Source organism: Ostrea edulis, chromosome 6 (genome assembly GCF_947568905.1).
Source record: "Ostrea edulis chromosome 6, xbOstEdul1.1, whole genome shotgun sequence".
NCBI lineage: Eukaryota > Metazoa > Mollusca > Bivalvia > Ostreida > Ostreidae > Ostrea > Ostrea edulis.
The window spans coordinates 78,543,770-78,568,915 of record NC_079169.1 but is presented as its reverse complement, the minus strand read 5'-3'; the positions used below and the strand labels follow the sequence as shown (position 1 = coordinate 78,568,915).

General features: G+C 34.5%; 1 protein-coding gene across 2 annotated transcripts in view; it reads left to right on the top strand.

Moving 5' to 3' along the window:
- Positions 1 to 25,146, top strand: part of LOC125646086 (MAM and LDL-receptor class A domain-containing protein 1-like) — a 45,316-nt gene that overhangs the window by 17,918 nt on the left and 2,252 nt on the right. For both annotated transcript variants that reach the window (XM_048872231.2, XM_056140892.1), the window contains exons 13-37: positions 16 to 134; positions 425 to 570; positions 773 to 883; positions 2,074 to 2,162; positions 2,622 to 2,748; positions 3,020 to 3,180; positions 4,167 to 4,242; positions 4,454 to 4,947; positions 6,506 to 6,632; positions 7,260 to 7,429; positions 8,899 to 8,980; positions 9,462 to 9,586; positions 9,798 to 9,924; positions 11,567 to 11,736; positions 13,408 to 13,489; positions 14,948 to 15,061; positions 15,895 to 15,986; positions 16,679 to 16,805; positions 17,904 to 18,082; positions 18,439 to 18,520; positions 18,641 to 18,748; positions 22,738 to 22,832; positions 23,543 to 23,675; positions 24,042 to 24,211; positions 24,600 to 24,684. In XM_048872231.2, coding sequence (XP_048728188.2) covers positions 16 to 134; positions 425 to 570; positions 773 to 883; positions 2,074 to 2,162; positions 2,622 to 2,748; positions 3,020 to 3,180; positions 4,167 to 4,242; positions 4,454 to 4,947; positions 6,506 to 6,632; positions 7,260 to 7,429; positions 8,899 to 8,980; positions 9,462 to 9,586; positions 9,798 to 9,924; positions 11,567 to 11,736; positions 13,408 to 13,489; positions 14,948 to 15,061; positions 15,895 to 15,986; positions 16,679 to 16,805; positions 17,904 to 18,082; positions 18,439 to 18,520; positions 18,641 to 18,748; positions 22,738 to 22,832; positions 23,543 to 23,675; positions 24,042 to 24,211; positions 24,600 to 24,684 — 3,391 coding nt within the window. The remainder of the gene's footprint in view (positions 1 to 15; positions 135 to 424; positions 571 to 772; positions 884 to 2,073; positions 2,163 to 2,621; positions 2,749 to 3,019; positions 3,181 to 4,166; positions 4,243 to 4,453; positions 4,948 to 6,505; positions 6,633 to 7,259; positions 7,430 to 8,898; positions 8,981 to 9,461; positions 9,587 to 9,797; positions 9,925 to 11,566; positions 11,737 to 13,407; positions 13,490 to 14,947; positions 15,062 to 15,894; positions 15,987 to 16,678; positions 16,806 to 17,903; positions 18,083 to 18,438; positions 18,521 to 18,640; positions 18,749 to 22,737; positions 22,833 to 23,542; positions 23,676 to 24,041; positions 24,212 to 24,599; positions 24,685 to 25,146) is intronic.

The following is a 25,146-nucleotide window of genomic DNA, read 5'->3' as shown; positions in this document are numbered from 1 at the left end:
TTGTTAAACACCTAGGTTCCCAATGGAAAGAATGTTGCCATGACAATAAATGAAATGGATGTAACAACCAATGGCGGAGCTTGTAATCACTGGCTAGAAATACAGTACAATTTGATTGGTCAGACAGGTCCTAGGTAAGATGTTTGTGTTAATTCTTCATTGTATCAAAAATACTTTAAAGGTGGAATTACACAACAGTTTTTTGAACCTCTGTACTTGAAAATTCATGCAGCAACAATTGTATTATAGGAAAATACAAGAAATATGTACTAAGAATTTGATAAAGAATTTCACACAATGTATGCCAACTTTTGAATGTTTCTAAAACAATATGTTGTTTAGAATTATATAGATGATCATGTGTATACTTGGTTTTTCTTTATTTCATAATATTTAACTTGAAATTGAAAATAAAACTTTTCAGACGCTGTGGAAAATTATCCCACGAGACGTATGTGACATCAGATTTTGGGGACCCCACAATGATGCTATTAAAATTTGACAGTGCATTTGCTGCCTCAGCAACAGCTGGAAAGGGTTTCTCTCTAACTGTGACACCTGTTGGTGCAGGTAGGTTTTGAGAAACTGTGCTCTATAAAATCTAAAGCAAAATAGAGCTAATATCATTGATTTGTTATAGTGTACTCAATTTCATTGAAAATTTCTTTAATTTTACAGACTCATAAATTATAATTCTCATATTTTGATTGAGAGACCAAGAATATTCATATACATCCTAAATGATTATGAGGGTTTTATATTATGTGTTTAGGATGTAAATCTGCACCATGTGTGTATGGTACGTGTGCTGATGTTGGTACAAGTGATTTCAAGTGCACTTGTACTAATGGTTACACAGGACGATTGTGCGATACTCTTGAAGGTATGTTTAGCCAACATGGATAGAGAACAATATATTCAAGTTTTAATTAAACAGACTATTGATGTTCACAAGTATCATGTCTCAGGAAAGGAAATTATAATTCGAATCCTACTTTTTCTCAGCATTGAACCTTGAATAATAATTATGTAAAGGAAGAAAATATGACATGGTCTTTCTTTGGTCGATGTTATCTATTGTCATAAAATAATACATTTAGTGAGAGAGACATGAAGTTTTAATTACCTGTGCTGATGAATTGAATAAGAGGTTCAACTGTTGTTTCTGATTCCCAATCCACATTCATTTAATGTTTATATGATTAAATGTTAATTAACTTGTGTCATCCTCAAATATTGAGCCATAAACACCAGTATGTCATGGGGTTTCTCCCAAAGTGTCTTTTAATTCTAATACCATAAATCATAATTAACAATGGTAAACACTATATTATTGTAGAATTAAACATGCTTTTTAAATAATTTATCAATCTGTAAACCCTTATCATTTTACTGGCACAAACTGACTAACTGTGCAAAACACTTACGTGTAAAGTTTGTTTGTAAAATGTCAAGAGTTTTTAACACATCAATGAATTTTTTAAAAGAATGTTTAATCCATATACTTCCAATTCATTCAAAATAGTTTTCTCATAATTTTTCCCTATTGGCAGTATTAGGGACTGTTTTATTTTTAAACAAATGCATAGGAATATAGTTTGAAAAAATGATCCGTAATTGCTATTACATTTGTGAAAACTGGAACATATATAAGTATATTAAATTTTGATGACATAATTCATATATAAACAATTAACTGATTCGATCACCAAACATCTATGTTCTTAAACCAATTGGAGGGCTTGCATGATCATTTAATATGCTAATTTAATTGGAATAATAAAGTTTTTCATTAATTTTTACCATGAATTTGTTTTAGATATTTATTTATAATGACTATTTATTTACACTTATAGTAACATTGATTGGTCATCCATCTTGTTTTTGTATTTAAAACAATGGGGAAACTCCAACAATGATAACAATGAACTATTTGACAAGAATTCGGATTCATCATCACAGGCGAATACATAATGATTTCTGTAAGATCTTTTTAGTAAACTTAAAAGTGATTATGTATGATGCCATGCTTTGTGATTGCTGCTGAAGAAAATATGTAAATTATATTTTCAGGCACTGGTGACATTTCGTGCAATTTTGAAGGCAGTGGATGTGTATTTTCAAATTCAAAGACACTTTCATATGATTGGATTATAAAATCGGTACATTAAATTCTCTAGTCATGAGTAATAATTATCATACTGACATAAGTTTTGAAAACAATATTTGGATGGATGTAAATACAGAAATTGAATGTAGAATTGCCCAATAAAATTTGATATATGTACCATAATTATTTTGCCATTTTCAAGAAATATCGGTATAGGCATACATTTGGAAGAACATATTTTTTACATTCAGATATGGTTGATGCAAAATTCTGCTGAACAGTATAATTCAGACAAGTTTTGTTAATAATTAATCATTTTCTTTTAATTTTTGTTTCATCAAAATATCATAGTTATATAGAATGTACTCTTATTTATATATAGAGATGCTTCTTTTAAATTTCTTTGAAACATTTACAAGAATCAAAAACAGAGTACATCACTAAGTAGAAAATGTTGGTTAGAACAGCGTTTCAGACGAGTCTCTCTGATTTTGACCTTTGCTCTTGTCAGGGTTCAACACCCTCTGGCAGTACCGGTCCATCCAGTGCTCAAAGTGGGTCTAGCTATTTGTATGCAGAAACCTCATCCCCAGTCCCTAGTGGGAATAAATTTGTTTTTGAAACGCCTCTCTTGCAAGGTGAGATCAATTAAAACGAATTAGATTTTACTTTTATTCTTTTTAGAGGCAATTGACACTGCATGAATATAAAATGATAAATTGATGAAGAAAATCAAAAGAATTCCACATATCAATAACTTTAAGGAACTAACTTGTATTTTTCAGATAAAATTGTGGTGATCGAGTGTATCATTTTTCTTAAAAATAATTTTGACTTTTTACATAAATTGTTAATACATTCGCATTCAATACTGTTGGATTTGTACAATTTTTCTCATTTTCCTGAAAGGTGTTCAGAGATGTCTAACTTTCTGGTATCATATGTACGGCTCTGACATGGGAACTCTTAATGTGCTTGTGGATGGAAGCTCAGTTTGGACGAGAACGGGAGATCAAGGGAACAGCTGGAAGAAGGCTGACATTACTGTAGGAACCACAACAAATTACAAGGTTAAATCATTAGATGTACAATACGTGCACCGAAGCACACATTTTGATGTGTACAGTATGTGTGCTTCTATGCTTGCATTTATTCTTACAATAATTAAAACATCCTTTACCCCCCCCCCCCCCCCCCCCCCCCCCCCTTCCCCTTTCAAGAAAGATTCTGGGAATCAAAACGGCTTCACTTGAGAATTTTGAATTGAAATATGTACATGTACATATGTTTAATAATAAGTGAATGATTTTTTGATTGCCACATGATATGTGCTAAATGAGACAGGTGTCTGCAATGACCTAGGATCATGAATTTCAGCGCATCAGTATACAAGAGTGTGGATACACTGCAAATGATAAGATTTACTGTTGGATAATTATTTCGTAATAATGCTCATCTTCTAACTGGCCATATACCAGTATGTATTATGGTATTGACTTTCCCGTCTATCTGTTTGTTGGGTTCTTAGCGACCCGATCATATCTTTTTTCTGTGAGGCCTAGGACTATCAGCTGATGCATCCTAAGGGAAAGGTGTGTTTTGACCCCCCGAAAAATTGTTCCCTGTGGCCTCATTCTGATATTTTATTGCTATACATTATACTCAAATCATGTCCGGATCATATGTTGAGGACTGTGAGGTTTAGGACCATCAAATTCTGGTTAATTGATGATGTTGGGGAGGGGGGGGGGACCCAAAAATAGGTCACTGTGGCCACATTTTGGAATTTTATGGTAATACATAGTGAAATCTTGTCCAGATCATATCTTGCACACAGGAAGCTTATAAGTCCATTATACCTGATCTGCTGATGGATCGTGGGATATGCAAACATAGATATGCATTATGTACATGTAGTTCTGAATGAGTGCTATGTATCATGTACTCTAGCAATGCCCTTTATCAATGCAACCGTCAAACTCCATGTTCAAGACTTCTATTGATAAACTGAGAAAAATGTATACAATAATGTGTGATTATTCTCTTGGTATATCAGGTGGCTTTTGAAGCAATCAAAGGAAGTGGATACAGGAGTGATATAGCTATTGATGCCATTTCAATGACTGCATGTGGTGAGTATTAAAATGTCAGTTTATTTGATATATATATAGAGGCTGACATTCATAATTACAAGATTTATGAGGTTTACTCCTTCTTCCTTAGATCCTTTCACTTTCATACTGGGATTCAAATCCTTGGCCTTTTCTTTACATCTTTTTGTATGTTTTAAAGACAATTCCTTTCATTAATTCTTTAGTGTAACATATTGTTATATATTTTTAGGATCTTCAACACAAGCACCAACAACACAAGCACCGACAACACAAGCACCAACAACACAAGCTCCAACAACAAAAGCACCGACAACACAAGCACCAACAACACAAGCTCCAACAACAAAAGCTCCAACAACACAAGCTCCAACAACAAAAGCTCCAACAACAAAAGCACCAACAACACAAGCTCCAACAACAAAAGCACCAACAACACAAGCTCCAACAACAAAAGCTCCAACAACACAAGCACCAACAACACAAGCTCCAACAACAAAAGCACCGACAACACAAGCTCCAACAACAAAAGCACCGACAACACAAGCTCCAACAACAAAAGCACCAACAACACAAGCACCAACAACTAGACAGCCAACAACACAGCAACCAACAACTGACGTACCACCTTTAGTTGACCAAGACCTGCATTGTACATTTGAAGTTGGAACATTTTGTTTCTTAGAAAATGTATTGGGAGACAATTTCAACTGGACAAATAGACAAGTAAGTTTGTGACTCTGTGATAGACAAATATGTCTTGCTGTACAATACAGTGGAATCCCGTTATAACGTTCCCCCTTGAATACGTTAGTCCGCATATTACGTTGGAATTTCAAAGCACAAAACCATTTCTTAACAAATCTATATAAAATAGACCTCGTTATTACGTTGTCCCAAGATGCTGGGACTCGGTATTACGTTGTAAAAATTCCGACAGAAACGTAATAAACCCTTAATTATTCAATAGTGATTCTCAAAATAATAAACCATTCACACCTTGACTGCCCCAGGCAGTCACCACATAAATTTCCTGGTGTGTTTGGGAATTAGAGACGCTTGACTGATCACGCTTCGATAGATCTAGTAGCGACATCAATACAGGTGAATACCCCGTATCGAAGCCAGTGATTAACAATTAAATAATGTTAATTTAGAAATTATACTCTAAGAAATTCACATCATTTTTCATATTTTGATAATCAAAGAAATAATTTCTCAACCACATGCGTGTTCAGCATCGTGTGATTTAACCTTCACTATTAAAATTCTATTTACGGACAGCTTTGGTACCAAACACGAAGGACAAGATTTATCGTAGCAATGTCAAAACAGCTTGGGTGACTGCTTGGACACGGGTGACTAAAGGTGTTCAATTAAAATATTGTACGTTGTTTGGACATGCAGCTTGGGTATTCGTAAATCTCGTCCATACATACACCGATCAAACTGTCCAGTGTTATCGGCCGATTCGTGCACGGCATTTACCTCAATGAATTTTCTAAAATCCCTTAATGTGCACGTGATTTTGGTGCCATCATTTAGTGTTATAAATGAAATCTTCGTGCATTATTATATCTTATATGTGGATTGCGTTTAAATTTTTCTCCGTGTTTATCGTTGATGAGTAGTGTTTATTTAGTGTTGGGTATCGTGTGCATTTTGTGTCTATAGTTTTGTTGCTTTTGGGTGGGATTTTTTTTTATTGTGTTGTGTATTGTGTAATAGAACTTCATAAAAACGATGTTTTGTTATTTTTTCTATACGAATGTTGAATACGAACTGGAACGAGTTATTGAGAGAAATTTACATGAATGCATTATGTTAAAGTTGAAAAAAATGGCGATTCAAACGAATGCAGAAAAGCAACGTTTATCAAAACATCCTTATGTATCCTACACCAGAAATAAAGAAAAGGGATAAGAACATGAAGAATTACGGACATTAAAGATAAGATGTAAATAAAACAAAGTATCATAGTCTTTTAAACAAAGAAACAGTAAAGATATATTCAAACACATACTTCTTCACGGAGTATCAACGGAAGATATACAATTTCCAAATGATATTTTTAACGGATTTCATTGGCAACGTTTATTACGTTGCCCCTGGTATTACGTTGTTTTTTTGTGGAAAAATAAAAAACGTAATAACGGGGTTCCACTGTAGTAAGGGCAATATTTCAAAAGTTATTTTTAATCTCAATATCAGCTAGTAGTCGTAAATAATAAGTGTAACTGATTGATGAGGAATATTTAGATTTTCTTATAATTGAATTTTTCAGGGTAGAACACCTTCGTCACAAACAGGTCCTACATCAGCCTTTGAAGGGACCAGATATTCTTACATAGAGGCAACAGGAAAGAGAAGAAATGCAAAAGCCAGTCTTCAGAGTGCAACTGTTTCAACAAGTATGTTTTATTCCAAGAATTCTGAATGATACTGACATAGTAGATCTGGTACAGTAATCATTAGTGTATTAGTATAAGAATTTCACAGAATAGGAGGAAGTTGATATTTGTATCATCAAACAAGTAGGTCATGAAAAGGCGTAATACATGGACAAACTCATTATAACAGTTTAATTTAAGGCACAAAGCAATAAATTGTATTTGTAAATTAATTCGACTTAAAATCAATATGCACTACACAATAGACAAAGAAATATAAAACAGAAATTAACAAATCTACATTCTTAAATTCATAAATGAGAAAATGATATTCTTTATCGATGCATGCACCTTTTTTGATCGAAACATGCACTTTTTCTGATCGAGGTATGCACCTTTTCTGATCAAGACATGCACCCTTTCTGATCGAGACATGCACCTTTTCTGATCAAAACATGCACCTTTTGAAAATTGAAAGAGTATCATCTTAGTCTCCTCGTGTTATATTATATAATCAAAGAGAACTTTTAGTCTCAGTAAATTTCATATTGTGCCAATCAATCCATACTTGGGTATGATATCTCATTGTTGATTAGAAAAACTGTCAATGGTGGATTATGTTAATTTGTTATGATGTATTTACAACAGGCCAGCCTTTTTGCCTCTCCTTTGCTTACCATATGTATGGCTCCAATATTGGCTCGTTGTCTGTCCTGATGGTCTCCTCTACAACTTCCCTAACCTTATTCGATGAAAGTGGCAACAAGGGAAATCAGTGGAACGTAGCGTACATTTCTGTTCCACCAACAACTGGCCAGGTAAACATCTTTTTCTTGTATGTTGTTCTTTTGTGATTTCAACAAATTATAATTGATATATGTTTAACAATAAATGCTATCTCATTATTCTCCCTGCTATTAAATGGTGACTATAATGAATGCTATCTCATTATTCTCCCTGCTATTAAATGGTGACTATAATGAATGCTATCTCATTATTCTCCCTGCTATTAGATGATGACTATAATTGAAGTCACTCATTTGCAATACAAGTATTATCTTTTGATAGTACAGGTAAAATTTGGTATCTCAAACACCGATATGTCGAATACCAAGGATGTCTCGAAGAGAGTCGATGGTCCCGGCCAGTTTTACTATATTCATGATTTTAAAAAAAAACGATATCTCGAACACGGAAATCTCGAATACCTGGCTTATCTCGAAGTAGATTTACAGTCCCAAGTGCTAAAATTACTTGCGTTATCTCGAAGTCCAAGAAGTTTCTCGTTTCATTGACTCACACCTGAAGTCCACAATCATCCTGTTATGCTAATTTTACGGTCTGTTGGATGTTTTCGTTAGGTCTAGCACGGGCTTCATGGAACCATTGCCGATAATCACACCTTATTAGCCACAAGCTGTTGATTTGGGAGCTTTATCTAATTATGCAGATTGGGTGTTTGGAAGTGATCATGAAATACACACTTATACGTAAGATGACACGATAATTCAACAAGCAGCTCGGGGATGAGTACTGAAATAGAGATTTAATTTTGTCGTAATACACACATGCTATTACAAGTCAAAGTAAACACTAAACATATCAAAGTGATATAGAAATCAAGAATTAAGCAATACAAGACCTTATTTTTTATTATAAATATCAGCACCAAAATTCAAAACCTTCCGTATCTGATAAGCAATCTACATGTAACGAAGGACCCGGTATCTAACCCGGGAGACAGTTGGATTATCTGGCAGTGGTATAAAAGGGAATCTTAAAGTTCATACAATCGAAACAAAGTTCCAGGCTATAACAGAAGTCGAAAAAGACACAGAATCCAATGCAGCGATGTTTCCCGTTTCCGTCTTCGTCATTATTACAGTGACCGGTTTATCATTTACAAAGCGTAACACAAATCCGGGTATCAGAAATACTGAACTGAACGTGATAACTGATTATAGACAAATGACCGAAATTCGTAAAATGTAAGTGATGCAATATCAAATAAAGTAATTATAGATATACATGCAAATGCAAACTTATTAAAAAGAATTCCTAACTTCAAACTAAAACTTATCCCTCTTTTAAAAGGTGTGTTTATTTACCTGTCAAATAAAACAATATGCAACATAAAACATATTACACAGTATTGGTGTCAAATTCATTAACTTCAATTTTTCAAACCCTCGGATATCTCAAAGTTTTTTTTCCGGTCTTAACAAGTTCGAGGTATGGAAGTTTACCTGTATTTATGTATTTTTAAATCTATTATTCGAATTTGCAGATTGAGTTCACTGCAGTGCGTGGCAATTCATTCCGAGGTGACATAGCAATCGACGACGTTCACTTCCTGTCTGGAGACTGTGGTATGATATTCATACATGTACATGTAAACAGAAAGAATGAAGTCGTCTAAGAATTTTGATATAGAAAGTGTAGACTACATTTACATAGAGATCCTAGCCCCATAAAGTGTTCTTATAAGCTTCGATAAGACTTGTGTTTCTAACAAATAATGCCATATCTATAAGTCTATACAATTATGCTTGTTACAGTAATAGAAATTTTGACATAATGTCACTGTGTTGAGTATCATTGATGGCTACATATAGGTCAAGTAGGACAAAATATATAAATGCGTACCAGCGCACTATATATCAATCTACAACAAAATGCATAAATATGCACATGCATACAGGCACATGGACTAGTAAACTTCTTGTATTGCAGTACAGGCATCTCATACATAGTGTTTTACGTTTGAGGTAGCTATGAGGCAGTATGTTGAAGATCTTTAAAGGCTATATAGATATTATTCATTGTGATATCCCCCTCCCTTTCTTTCAGTGATCCCTTCCACAACTACCCCCGCCCCATTAACACTTCCACTCAGTTGCACTTTTGAGAGTGGAACGACATGTTTCCTACAGGATGTGACCTCGACAGACGACTTTAACTGGTCTAGGAGAAGTGTAAGTTTGATAGCAATATTGTTGAGTAAATTCAAATATGAATTTTGTCATTGATAGAATAATAAATTTCATAAACTGCCATGGCATCAATGAATTGTTAATCCTGCAAAATTCTATTTCTCTCTCTCTCTCTCTCTCTCTCTCTCTATCAGTGAACACAAGAGAGGTAGTTTTGTGTGTCTTGATTTGTTTTCTGTGTTCTGTAATGTAGGGTAGGACACCTTCAGGACAGACAGGACCCACCTCTGCATTTGATGGAACCAGGTATGCTTACATTGAAGCATCTGGGAAAAGAAATGGTAATACTGCTGTGCTAGAAAGTTCACCAGTCCTAACAGGTATTTGGCCATGCTTCTTTGACTTGCTTGCATTTGTAGTGTAGTATGTTTATTTTTGTCCCCCACCGCAACGTGGAAGAGGACATAGAAATACCTGTGTCCGTCCATCTGTCCGTCCCACTTGACTTTGTGGACGCAACTCCTCTGAAATCGTTCAACAGATTTTGTTCAAATTTTGTAGGAGTGTTAGTCACCATATGTAATTGATCATATTGCACCGCCATTTTGATTCAACAAAGTTTACAGGAGTTATGGGACTTTGTTGAATTTGCACATGCTACAAATATAAAAACACTTTGAGGACGCAACTCCTCCGAAACCGCTCAACGGATTTTATTCAAATAAATTTTGTAGGATTGTTAATCACCATATGCAGTTGATCATATTGCGCTGTCATTTTGATTCGACAAATTTTACAGGAGTTGTGGGACTTATGTAGTTCAACTTTTTTTTTGCGAAGGTGAGGGACATGGCAACGCATAGCAATCATGTCTGTTTTCTTGTTTTGTATACACAGCATTTAGTATACACTTATTGCATGGCTTATTGAGGAATATAGTCAAACTGTTGGGAGACATGTGACACTGTTGCCCAAGACTGAAAGCCGAAGACAAGAGTTTCCCAGTTCTTCTCACCTCACGAGGTACGACAGTTGACTGATACCCAAGAAGCCATGTGATAAGTGTTTTATTTACTAACCTACTATATATAATTCTTTTACTTAATAATGGGTGCAACAAGCCAGCACAAAGCGCTGGCTCGTACTGTGAGCTCTAATGATAAAGCACTGGCTCGAACTGTGAACTCTAATGATAAAGTAAGTGAAAAAGTCTTTGCTAGAGCTGTACATTCGTCCAGAAATTTTTTTGTCCCCAATCTCAGAAATCCATCATAAAATATGGCGGAGATCTCACAAAGTCACACCTTGGTCTAAGATTGTGAATTTACCCAGATTATCATCTTAGTCTTTTGTTCTACTAGCTCTGAAATACAGTGCAACATTAGTAGGGCTGACACGATTCACCGAAATATCGATACTGCTCAATAATAAATGCTTGATTCAATGTTCGATTCATTGCCTCGATTTTCGATTCGAATCGTACGTTACAAACCGGCTTAGTAAAATACATCAGGCTCGGCCTGTACTTATTATTTTTACCTGCATGAGGGACAAAATAGTGTTGAATAACGTTGAGACTGTTTGCCTTGAGTCTTACAAAAATAATAACAAACTTTATCAGTTTAAACTACAGAGCCAACAGGCATCTTACCGTTTGGCAATTTGGAAACATTTTGTTTTTAAAATCTTAGTAATTGAATTTTTCTTCAATGTTATTATTGGTTTCTTCTGTAAATTATTTCGTATTGAAAGTATTAAATCATGACACAAGTATTGCAATTTGTATCGTATCGTGAAGGGGGCGTATCGTTTCAGACCTAAACATTAGGCCTAATGTTTAATGAAATGCAATGTCGATGAACGGCAAGGTAAGACAATGTGTGACGTCACGTCTACGTTTAGACGTTATAATACAACTGAGGCAGTGGCAGATCTAAATTAGGAGTTTGTTTAATAAAAGGAACATCTTCCCTGGATTTTTTTTTGCAATACAATCATGCATAATGTATATTCTGTTTTCAGGTGATCCATTTATGTGCCTGTCTTTCGCATATCACATGTACGGCAGGAACATCGGCTCTCTTGAGGTCGTATACAATGGCACAACCGTCTTTTATGAGTTTGACAACAAAGGAAACCAGTGGAACCAGGCGGAAGTTACTCTTCTAGCATCCCAGTCTTCAGCGTCACCGGTATAAATATTTTCAATATTTTTGATAGATTTTATTTTTATCAGATTTATCGATCTATGCATCGAATTATCAAATATAACATGAGAGAAATTTCTTAGCGAACAAAAGATATGAAGATTTGGAAAAGTTTTATGCTAACTGCAAAAGCAACAGAAATGAAATTATCAATATATGATAACAGATATAGACTTACTGGTACATACATGTACCAACAGAAACTTAAATGGTATATTCAGCAACAGAAATTTATTTAATGATATAGCAAAGAACTTAATTTTGTAGCGCAATACATGTAGATAAACTTAACAGTATAGCAACAAACAAGATAGCAACAGAAGTAAACATACTGGTATAGCAACAGCAAGCAACTTATTGGTTTAGCAACAGCAAGCAACTTATTGGTTTAGCAACAGCAAGCAACTTATTGGTTTAGCAACAGCAAGCAACTTATTGGTATAGCAACAGCAAGCAACTTATTGGTTTAGCAACAGCAATAAACTTATTGGTTTAGCAACAGCAAGCAACTTATTGGTTTAGCAACAGCAAGCAACTTATTGGTATAGCAACAGCAAGCAACTTATTGGTTTAGCAACAGCAAGCAACTTATTGGTATAGCAACAGCAAGCAACTTATTGGTTTAGCAACAGCAATAAACTTATTGGTTTAGCAACAGCAAGCAACTTGGTTTAGCAACAGAAGTAAACTTATCAGCAACAGAGATAAACCTGCTGACATAGAAACAGAGTACACTTACATGTGCACTGGTGTTAACAACAGAAATATGGTGAGAATGAATGTTTTGCGAATATCTGATATTTCAAAATAGATGGTCCCATCATGAATTATTATAATTAGTTCCAGAATCTGTACTGTGTATATACACTGTAAAACAAGAAAATATAGCACATACATATTTTGGTGCAAATTGATTTTAGTACATTGGCGATTTGTTGCAAAATACATTTGGCACAGAGTTTGTGCTTTGATCCACACCTACTGTTTTTCTCCATGGTCAGTCTAGCATACAGTCACAGGGGTGTTCCTTCCAAATATTGGTGATTTTTGGATTGTGAATGGGTCCAGTAATCAGAACCAAAAATAAGCCTGGAAAACCCCTGGCTCAATAATAGCTTCCAATCAATTTCTAACTTTGGTTCTAGTACATGTATTGTAATAGTTTATTGCAAACAAAGAATGCTAGGGTGCATTGAAAAAGGAATTCTAGGTTTGGTACGCTGTTTTAATTCATCCTCAGAAAGCCCACAACAATGCGTCTTCCACATCTCTCAAACTCTCTGTCCTGAAGCCAGTCCATGTCATGTGGCTATCTGAGTAAAATCAAAGGCAGAATGGACTTGTTAAAGTCCTTTGAAAACATGGGAATTTTAAATTAGTCCAAAGTCAATACAGTAAGCATATTGTCAAAATTGATATCAATATTGTTCCGTGTACTATACAATTGATGATATATGTACATGCAAATGCAATGTTGATTCTGAAATGAAATGACATGCTTGAAATTTACAGTCAGTTATATTTATGTTTTGTTGTGATCAAAGCTGTAAATAATAGATGAATTATGCAGATATCATGGTACATTGTGATAGATAGCATATATTCCCTCAATTTGATCTCCATTTGACTCTATCATTGAAATTTTGTTGTCTGTAGATTCAGTTTGTGGGTACACGTGGAACTGGATTTAGAGGAGATATTGCTGTTGATGATATCCAGGTCACCACAGGGGAGTGTGGTAAGTAATCACATTTCTGAATCTATAGTTCCATCCTTTCCATGGTTATCTCAATGAGATGGATATCTCAAGAACCACTGCACCAGAAATGCCAATGTACATGTATGCAAGAAAGCTTTGTTAATATATAATTTAGAATCCAAGTTTTTTTAACCATGACTGCCAGATCAATAAAATGGTCTCAAGAGGAATTGCAAACTTCTACATAGTAATAATTAGGGGAAAATCTTCTCCAGAACCAATGAATGAATTTTAACCAAACTTGGAACTAAGTATCCTTGGGTAAAGAGAATTTAAGTTTGTTCAAATAAGGGGCCAGTCCCTTTCCTAAAGCAGATAATTGTAAAATAGCAGAAAATATGATACATGACATATTTTTTAAAAGTCTTTTTCTCCAGAACCACTGAGCTAATTTCAACCAAACTCAATTTAACACAAAGCGTACTTGGGTAAAGGGGATTCAGGTTTGCTTAAATGAAGGGCCAGGCTTCTTTTAAAATGGATATAATTAAAAGAAACTGAAAATTAGTATGTGTGTCTTAAAAAATCTTTTCAAGAATCCCTGCACCAGAAATAACAGTGTTTACAAGAAAGCTTCTTTATAAATATAGTATAAATTCTTGAAATTTGTTCAAAATGTGACCCTGGGATCAATAATGGGGCCATTTTAGGGGGTGCAAAGTTGTACATTGGAAAATAAAAAAGGAAAATTACTCTTTAAAATATTCTCCAAAACCATTAGCCAATTTTAAGCAAACTTGGAACTAATTATCCTTGGGCAAAGATGATTCAAGCTTATTCAAAGGAAAAATCACATCCCTTTCCAAGGGGATATAATGCAAAAAATGGTAAAAACATTGTTGTGTCTTTTGAAAATGTTCTTCTCCAGAACCACTGAGTTGATTTCCATCAAACTTGGCACATAGTATGTTTTGGTAAATGGCATGAAAGTTTTTGCAAGTTTGTTTAAATCATATCTTTTCTGTCCAGAAAAGGACCACATTGGGACCATGTGAGGTTCACAATGGATCAATTTCAAGTTAGATTATTTGATATAAATGTAAATTTTGGAGAGTTTTTTTTTTTTAACAAAAGATCTATAAATTGGGAAATTTGGGCAAAGAATGTTTTAGTAATTGCAACAAATTTGATTAATCAGTATAGGAGCTTTGACTAGGAAAAGCTAGGATGCAAAAAATTATTAGCAAAATATTGTGTTACATTTGTAATCTGCTGCTCAGGTGAGTGTTAATGAAAGTGGGGTTAATGAAATGAATTTGAAATCCAACAGCATATATGATAAACATCACAGAACTTTTTACTTCTGAAGTCGATTTCAAGTTGTGTTGTGGAAATTGTTACATAAAGTCAATGTTACTTATTGTTAGTGAAAAAAACCCACCATACAATCATGTATTGGATGTCATTGGTATAATAATCCTTCTTTATTCTAACCAGTCACCGATTGTTCCGACAATCCTTGTGGACCTAACTCTGTGTGTGTGGCAGATGCGGTCACCACGTACAGATGTGATTGTGCAACAGGCTTCACAGGAACTGCATGCGATATTGGTAAGTAGTTTACACAGGTAACAACCGATAGTTGTCATGAGTTCCTATTAATTTACTGTGTAGAAACATATTTTGTGAGAATTCCTACTTCCACATGTACGTGTAGATAGACTGATTGGTGTACCAGTCCAACATATAAATGTTGTCATTACCAGTGTACATGCAGATTTGGAAATTAGTCTTTTATCAAGACTAATTCTGCCGGCTGGCTTATTCTGATATTAATTGGGCTGAGAAGGATGGGCTCCAGGTTGTCTATTTTCAAGAGTAGCATGATTTTAAACCCCTAAATTATGGAATTTTCTGTTCACTAGTCATGGGGCCTGTGTCCTGTACTAACTTATGGAATTTTCTGTTCACTAGTCATGGGGCCTGTGTCCTGTACTTATGGAATTTTCTGTTTACTAGTCATTGGGCCTGTGTCGTGTACTTAATTATGGAATTTTCTGTTCACTAGTCATGGGGCCTGTGTCTTGTACTTATGGAATTTTCTGTTCACTAGTCATGGGGCCTGTGTCCTGTACTTATGGAATTTTCTGTTCACTAGTCATGGGGCCTGTGTCCTGTACTTATGGAATTTTCTGTTCACTAGTCATGGGGCCTGTGTCCTGTACTTAATTATGGAATTTTCTGTTCATTAGTCATGGGGCCTGTGTCCTGTACTTAATTATGGAATTTTCTGTTCACTAGTCATGGGGCCTGTGTCCTGTACTTAATTATGGAATTTTCTGTTCACTAGTCATGGGGCCTGTGTCCTGTACTTATGGAATTTTCTGTTCATTAGTCATGGGACCTGTGTCCTGTACTTAATTATGGAATTTTCTGTTCACTAGTCATGGGGCCTGTGTCCTGTACTTTTGAAGATGGAGAGGACTGTTTCCTAGAAAATTATACATTCGATAATTTTGACTGGACCATTAGATCTGTGAGTATTTGTATACATGTACTAGTATCTTCCTGAAATAAATAAATTTCTAGTGTTACTATCGCTGATTTTTTTTTTGGGGGGGGGGGGGGGTATTTTCTTTTTCAATGCTGAAACACAAAGGTTACTTTTAAATTAATTAAGAAATAAATGTCTGATTTAATTATTGATTCTATAACAATGTAAGCATGGGCAGTATTTTGTATAATTAGTGAGGCTGATTACGCAGAATTTACCCCATGTTTCCTTTGTATCCATATCTGTGATAGTACAAACAACCAGGACATTTATCAGTATATTTGAGCTTATTTGATATGTCAGATATTTATCAGTATATTTGAGCTTATTTGATATGTCAGACATTTATCAGTATATTTGAGCTTATTTGATATGTCAGACATTTATTGGTATATTTGAGCAAATCATTCTTTACCAAACAATGACTTAGGATGGGCATAGTTCCCAATATTCAGTCAATAACCTATGATTATGGGAATCTTAATATTTTCATATAATTGCATAGTCATCACACAAAAGCAGAATTATAAAAATTACAATGCTGGCAATCATTCCTTCTTATGTTTGACAACATTCTCAATATCAGAACAGTTTGATAACATTTTTTTTTTCTTATACATTTTTATGGAGAATTTTCATGTTCAAAGAATAAATTTAATATATTTATTTTTCAGGGGAAAACACCTAGTGGCAATACAGGTCCTAATTCTGCCATACAAGGATCCAAATATGCCTACATGGAGGCCTCAGGCCGCAGAAAAGATCAAACAGCTGCTTTCATCACCAAGTACAAATTTGAAAGTGAGTGTATATTATACATATACTTTTAGAAGATTTTCAGATTAAAGGAGACCTAATACAATTGGAATTAGACCCTTTGGAATTGACTACATACACTCTGTAGAATTATTTCTTAATTTACCAGGCTTTGTTTCAGCGTTGTTCTTGGTTAACAGATGTTGCAGTACAGAGAGTGTATGTTTCAAGAGATTTTAACAGAATTTTCAGGCCTTTGTAGCTTTATAAATTGTGTATGTTAATTGCAATACCTCTAAAAGGGTCCTGATTTGAAAATGAATAATTAATCATTTATTACAAAGAAAAATATCCTGAACTATTGCACCAGCATTAAATCTCTCTGATGTCAAATTGTTTTGTTTTGTTTGTATGCTTTTTTTTTTTATTTTTTTTTTTACAAAATTGAAATTGTTCACCTGTGTAGAGACATACGTCACCAGCTTTTGGCAAATTTCCACAAAATTTGACCTATGCATGATTCTCAAGGCCATTTGCAGTGAGGGTTCTTTATCGTGCCAACACCTGCTGTGACATGGGACCTCCATTTTCAACGTCATATTATTCAAAAGACCTGTGACTTTCACTTCAAATTTTTGGCATTATGGCAAACATTCACATCATATTATGTTAAACTCTTAGGTATGATGCTGCTATTAGCCTCAGTGAATCTACCAAAATTTCAACCATCATAATTAGAATATGCTTTTATATATTGCAGATTTAAGAATATTTTAACAAACCATTTAAATTTCTTTCCAAACACTTTTCTCATCTATTTATCATTTCTTAGAATGCTTATAAATATACCATATAGCGGGTTTATTCCGCGGGTCTGAAATTTGACGATTTGCTGGCTGAAAGGTATGCTAATAATTTTAGCGGAATAAATTTTGGCGGACAGGAAAGAGTTGTCTCTTTTTCAAATACTGAAGTCACAATTGGGTGTATATTTGGCGATTGAAATTTTGGCAGAAAGAAAATCTAACCGCTAAAATAAGCCAAAATTGTAACCCTGTGGAAAAAACCCGCTGTACTAGGACTATACGGTATTTATATATATCAATTAATCTGTTGAATCAATGAATATATTTGTATTGCAAGGTGGAGATAGGTGTTTAATTTTCAACTACCATATGTTTGGAAGAGGAGTTGGTGAATTAAAAGTAATGCAAGAGTCCATGTATTCAGTGGAACTCTTTTCGAAAACGGGGCAACAAAGCAGTTCTGCAAATGATTGGCAAACAGAGGGGATTGACATCTATCACGATGCAAATGACACGGTATGTGTGAATGTAAAGTTTAAGCAGGGTCATATTTGGTTCTAAAAGGTACTTGTGGATTCATGTTTTGATATTTATTCACCAATGTGCTGTTACGCTTCACCAATTTCACGTGGACGGAAGGATATGTTGAGTTTAATTAGTTACTTGTGGTCACTTCTTTGATAGAAGTGGTCACTAAGTTTTATATAAAACCTATTACATGTATGTCAGTAAAAATGAAAACTCGGTATCAATTATCAAAACATGGAAATTAGCATCTGATCATTATTCAGTTCATCATGTTGTGCGATGTTTTTACTTGTTTAAACTAAGATGAAATTTACACACTTGAGGGTTAATTTTTCATGTTTCAGATTGTTATTGAAGCCAAAAGAGGGGGATCATTTGCGGGAGATATAGCTTTGGATAATATCCGATACATTCCAGGAAGATGCGGTATGGTGATTTTAAGAATATTAATTTCGTAATACCAATGGCAATATAGATTTGATCAGATATGTAACTGTATCATCAAAAATGTCCATGTACGAGTGTAAACATATTTTTCATTTACAGGTTGTGAGGCAATCTCGTGTTTAAATGGGGGAACATGTGTAGATACTGCAGCAGGAGGGACGTGTCAGTGCGGTTCCATCTTCTCTGGGCTCCGGTGCGAGAGTTACGGTGAGAAATTAGATCAGATTCTTTTATCATTTCACTGGGCTCCTGTACGAGAGTTACGGTACAGTGGAACCCCGTTATTACGTTTTCCATTTTGTCACGATAAAATAACGTAATACCGAGGGCAACATAATAAACGTTCCCAGTGAAATCTGTTAAAAATATCATTTGGAAATTGTATATCGTCCGTTGGTACTCCGTGAAGGGGTGTGTGAATATATCTTTACTGTTTCTTTGTTTAAAAGACTATGATACTTTGTTTTATTTACATCTTATCTTTAATGTCCGTAATTCTTCATGTTCTTATCCCTTTTCTTTATTTCTGGTGTAGGATACATAAGGATGTTTTGATAAACGTTGCTTTTTCTGCATTCGTTTGGACCGCCATTTTGTTCAACTTTAAAACAATGCGTTCATGTAAATTTCTCTCAATAACTCGTTCCGGTTCGTATTCAACATTCATATTAAAAAAATAACAAAACATCGTTTTTATTAAGTTCTCTAATTACACAATACACATCGCGATAAAAAAAATCACACCCCCAAAACAACAAAACTATAGACACAAAACGCACACGATACCCAACACTTCCACACTTTTTTCACCAACGATAAACACAGAGAACAATTTAAGCGCAATCCACATTAAAAAAATATAATGATGCACGAAGATTTCATTTACAACGCTAAATGATGGCACTAAAATCACGTGCACATCAAGGGATTTTAGAATATTCACTGAGGTAAATGCCGTACACGAATCGGCCGATAACACTGGACAGTTTGATTGGTGTATGTATGGACGAGATTTACGAACACCCAAGCTGCATGTCCAAACAACGGACAATTTTTTAATTGCACACCTTTAGTCACCTATGTTCAAGAAGTTACCCAAGCGGTTTTAACATTGCTATGATAAATCTTGTCTTTCATGTTTGGTACCAAAGCTGTCCGTAAATAGAGTTTTAACAGCGAAGGTAATCACACTATGCTGAACACGCAGGTGGTTGAGAAATTATTTCTTTGATTATTAAAATATGAAAAATGAAGTAAATTTCTTAGAGTACAATTTCTAAATAAACAATATTTAATTGTTTATCACTGGCTTCTATATGGGATATTCACCTGTATTGATGTCCCTACTAGATCTATGGAAGCGTGATCAGTCAAGCGTCTCTAATCCCCAAACAGACCAAGAAATTTATGTGGTGACTGTCTCAGGCAGTCAAGGTGTGAATGGCTTATTATTTTGAGAATCACTATTGAATAATTAGGGGTTTATTATGTTTTCGTCGGAATTTTTACAACGTAATACCGAGTCCCAGCATCTTAGGACAATGTAATAACAAGGTCTATTTTATATAGGTTTGTTAAGAAATGGTTTTGTGCTTTGAAATTCCAACGTAATATGCGGACTAACGTATTAAAGGGGGAACGTAATAACGGGGTTCCACTGTAATAAATTAGATCGGGTTCTTTTATCATTTCACTGGGCTCTGATGTGATAGTTTGATGAGACATTAAATTGGATTCTTTTATCATTTCACTGTGCGTCGGTGTGGGTGTTTGGTGAGACATTAGATCGGGTTCTGTAATCATTTCACTGTGCGTCGGTGTGGGTGTTTGGTGAGACATTAGATCGGGTTCTTTTATCATTTCACTGTGCACCGGTGTGAGAGTTTGGTGAGACATTAGATCGGACTCTTTTATCATTTCACTGGGCTCCGGTGTGAGAGTTACGGTAATAAATTAGATCGGGTTCTCTTATCATTTCACTGGGCTCTGGTGTGAGAGTTTGGTGAGATATTAGATCGGACTCTTTTATCATTTCACTGTGCACTGGTGTGAGAGTTTGGTGAGACATTAGATCGGACTCTTTTATCATTTCACTGGCCTCCGGTGTGATAGTTACGGTAATAAATTAGATCGGATTAATCTTTTATCATTTCACTAGGCTCTGGTGTGAGAGTTTGGTGAGAAATTAGATTGAATTAATTTATTATCATTTCACTGTGCACCATGTGAAAGTTACGTTGCGACATTAAATTTCTTCCATGCATACATGCCAACTTCTGAAAATCTCCATGAGGGATTTTGCATGTGACAACATTTTTTCCAATATTAAGCTCTAAATTTTCGACATTTTATGAAAATAAATCTTTACCATTTTTGAAAAAGGAATATCAATCTAATATACCTGTATTGTATCTTATATCAACACAACGTCAAAAAGTCTGTTTTATTCTCCATCAACTTCAACAAAATTCAAAAACACAATTTGAATGAAACATATTTAATATTTTATTTCACAACACCATAACATGACTGGACTAGATATCAATATTAGAAATAAAGAACACATGCATATAAATATTTCTTTTGGTACAACTACAGGAAAAACTTGGAGGTATATTCATGGTATCCTGATCAGGAATAGATTTTGCCAATGTTTTAAATCAGGAGAATCCTGCCTAAATCGGGATAGTTAGCATGTATGAGCTTCATTGATTGCTTTTTCTATATTGGGAAGCTACAATCTTTGCTCATGATGTCTTTGTTGATCGAGACAGTCAATAAATGCTAGACAAATTTTAAATGGAAGAAATGTTTTTTGGACACCACAATAAGTGTTCAACAAATTTTTAAATGTATAAATGTATTTGATGACCCTACGGTTGGTTGGTTAGTTATATATTGTTTAACGTCCCGCTCGAGAATCTTTCACACATGTGGAGATGTCATCAGTGCCGGTGAAGGGCTGCAAAATTTAGGCCTATATGCTCGGTACTTCTGGCCTTTGAGCAGGGAGGGATCTTTATCGTGCCACACCTGCTGTGACATGGAACCTCGGTTTTTGCTGTCTCATCCAAACGACCGCCCCATTTAGTCGCCTCATACAACAAGCAAGGGGTACTGAGGACCTATTCTAACCAGATTCCTACGGGATTGAAAACCCTAAGGACATGCGCCTTGCATTCTGTCTGTTTTAAAGACGTCTACATATCATAATATACACTGATTTTGAACTCTTTTGTTGAGGAAGAGCATTTTTAGTATTACTCTGATTGCCAACCTATAGTCAGACAATGAAAAATATGAAAATTGGCTTCTGTTGAAAGATGTAAATGTAGGAAATACGAAATACTATTGAAAGAAATTAATGTTTTACTAATTTTAAAAATAAAATCATAAAAACAATGAAAGAAAGTAATGTTTTACTAAAACAAAACCATAAAAACAATGTCATATTTGTAAGTAATATCCTAGATATGGTATGTATGAGCAACAAAATAACGTGATGACACCTAATAAGAATTCAGTGCGTTTATTAACTCCCCAAATGCTTGACGTTACTTGTTTGCGTATCAATAAAATTCAAGTGATGAATTCATGCATGCATACGAGTAACCTGCAGGTGTATATTCACATATGCCAGTGATAGATTTGTCCCGCTGTGTGTAAACGTACAAATTGTCAGGCATCGATCCAAGAATGACTACTTATAGATTTTAATGCAAGATGAGACGTAAACCCTCTCAATGAAAATAGCTTGATTTGTTAAGTACATATGATATTTGAAATGCAGAACCCATAAGAATTCACTTGCTCATAGTGAATTTCCAGAAGGAAATGATTACTTTGGCTAGTAATAATTAGAAACAGACAAATTATCTACTTTGGCTAATTGGAAAGCTATTTTACTACAGTAACTATATTCACCTGTATATGTCCCTAAGTGTTGGAAGAATTAAAAAGAAAATGGTGTTTAGTGTTACAGTAGATCCTAGCTATCATGTGTTTAGTGTTACAGTAGATCCTAGCTATCATGTGTTTAGTGTTACAGTAGATCCTAGCTATTATGTGCAGGCAAATGTTATGGTATATGTGCTACATGTATAGTTTAATTTGAACTAATACTTCTTAAAAGTGTGTATTATGATTCATTATGTGACTAATAATCTTTAAATACCTACATGTATATATACTTTCAGTTGACACAATTCTTTCCTGTACATTTGATGATGGTGGATCATGCTTCTTGAGTGATGTCACTAGTGGTGATAATATGGACTGGCAAAGAACCAATGTAAGAGTTTAAAAAAAACAAAAAAAAAACTGTATGTATACACTATTTAAGAGGTGACCCTTCCCCAGCAAACCATGTGTTAAGTATTGTTTATGAGCATAATTTATATCAGTATTCTTGATATAATCTCTAAGCTGACATATATCAGTATTCATGATAATCTGCAAGCTGACATATATCAGTATTCATGATAATCTGTAAGTTGAGATATACTTGTAATTATATGCAAGTTTAAGGTTATTGCTTAGTTTTCTTTATTCATCCTGATATTTGATTAAGTTGGACTGCCTCTGCATACATAAGGCATAAAAATTTTGCAATTTAGGTAATATCTGACAGAATTTCAGCAAAGTACATTGTAAAATATTACATTTGCAGTCCTATTTAATGCTGTCACTTTCATGATACAACCTACTATTGTTATGTCATACCGTATAAGCAGAATTTTTAGCGAGGATTTAATTTTGGCATTATTAGCGAGGGTGTTGAAGTTGCTAGAATTGAATATTGCTAACAGTTTACTCTATTCTGAAGGTAACATTAGCCTTTCTTGGAATTATAAAGTTGCTAAAATTAGCTCTCACTAAATATATATACCCATTGTTAGATTTGTGTCTCGCTAAAAATTCCACTTCTATGGTAATTGGAGACATGGTACATAAGTCTCAGTTCATGCTTATGCTTATCTATATGTTGTTTGGGGTTTATAGGTACGCACTCCGAGTGGAAACACTGGACCAGGAAGTCCTACAGATGGAACATATGCTTATATTGAAGCTAGTGGGCGTCGAAGGGGCGCTAACGCCATCCTTTCCTCTGAAAACACTGTTATTCCTGATGTTGGTGAGTTCATTGGATTTTGTATATATATATATATATATAATATATATATATATACACATCTATGTAAGCAACTGCCATCAAAAGCCACAGAAATGTAGAGAAATACATGTAAACAGTTATATATTTCTTAACATGCTCGTAAATTGCAATACAGATTGAAGCATATATTAGCCCATTAACTTTCCTGTCCTTCCTATAGATTTCTTATTTTTGTTTATTACTGCTTTTGTGTAGATTTCTTATTTTCACGGATTACTGGTTTTGTAGAGATTTATTATTTTTATGTATTACTGATTTTATGTAGATTTATTATTTTCATATTTTACTGGTTTTGAAAGCTAAATTTTCTACTGAATTCAATAACAGGACCTCGTTGTCTTCGATTCTTGTACAACATGAATGGACGTAACATGGGAACGCTGAGTGTCTGGGCAGGGGATCGTGGATCAGAAAGCGAGGTCTGGAGTCTCTCTGGAGACCAGGGAGATGTTTGGACCCCAGTTAGCATTGACATTCCAGCCTCGACCGACCTTGTGGTATGTTTTGTCTTGTTATATTATACATGCATTACATGTATAAAGATTTAAAATTAAGAACAAATCTGAAGGACTTGCATCTATTTCATCATCATCATCCATTTTTATTGTTTAAACAGTTTTATTATTTCTTAGAGTAACAACGTGAGAGATAATGCCTGTATTATGATTGCTTTACATCTCATGAAGTTCAGTTAGAGAGGGGTTAACTATTGTGTATGTGTATGTAGTGCAAGTTAGAGAGGGGTTAACTATTGTGTATGTGTATGTAGTGCAAGTTAGAGAGGGGTTAACTATTGTGTATGTGTATGTGTATGTAGTGCAAGTTAGAGAGGGGTTAACTATTGTGTATGTGCATTTTCATTTTGTTTGACCATCTCTTTGGCAGGTTATGTTTAAGGGTATTCGAGGTAATGGTTACAGGAGCGATATTGCAGTAGATACAATCCTGCTGTTGAATTCTGCTTGTTCAGGTAACAGTTTGATACATATGTATGTATAAATATAGATAGATTGATAGATAGATAGATATAACAGAATGAACAAGCTTATAGAGAACTCGCATTACAGCATGATTATCATTCCCTCTGTAGTTTTAAAACATATTTTGAGGTCATTGAGTATTATGAATTATCAATATTGTTCATTCCCAGTACTTCACTATAAGTGTGTTTTACTGTAATTGTTCGTTCCCAGTACTTCACTATCAATGTGTTTTACTGTAATTGTTCGTTCCCAGTACTTCACTATAAGTGTGTTTTACTGTAATTATTTGTCCCCAGCACTTCACTATAAGTGTGTACATGTTTTACTGTAATTGTTCGTTCCCAGTACTTCATTATTTGTGTGTTTTACTGTAATTGTTCGTTCCCAGTACTTCACTATAAGCATGTTTTACTGTAATTGTTTGTCCCCAGCACTTCACTATAAGCGTG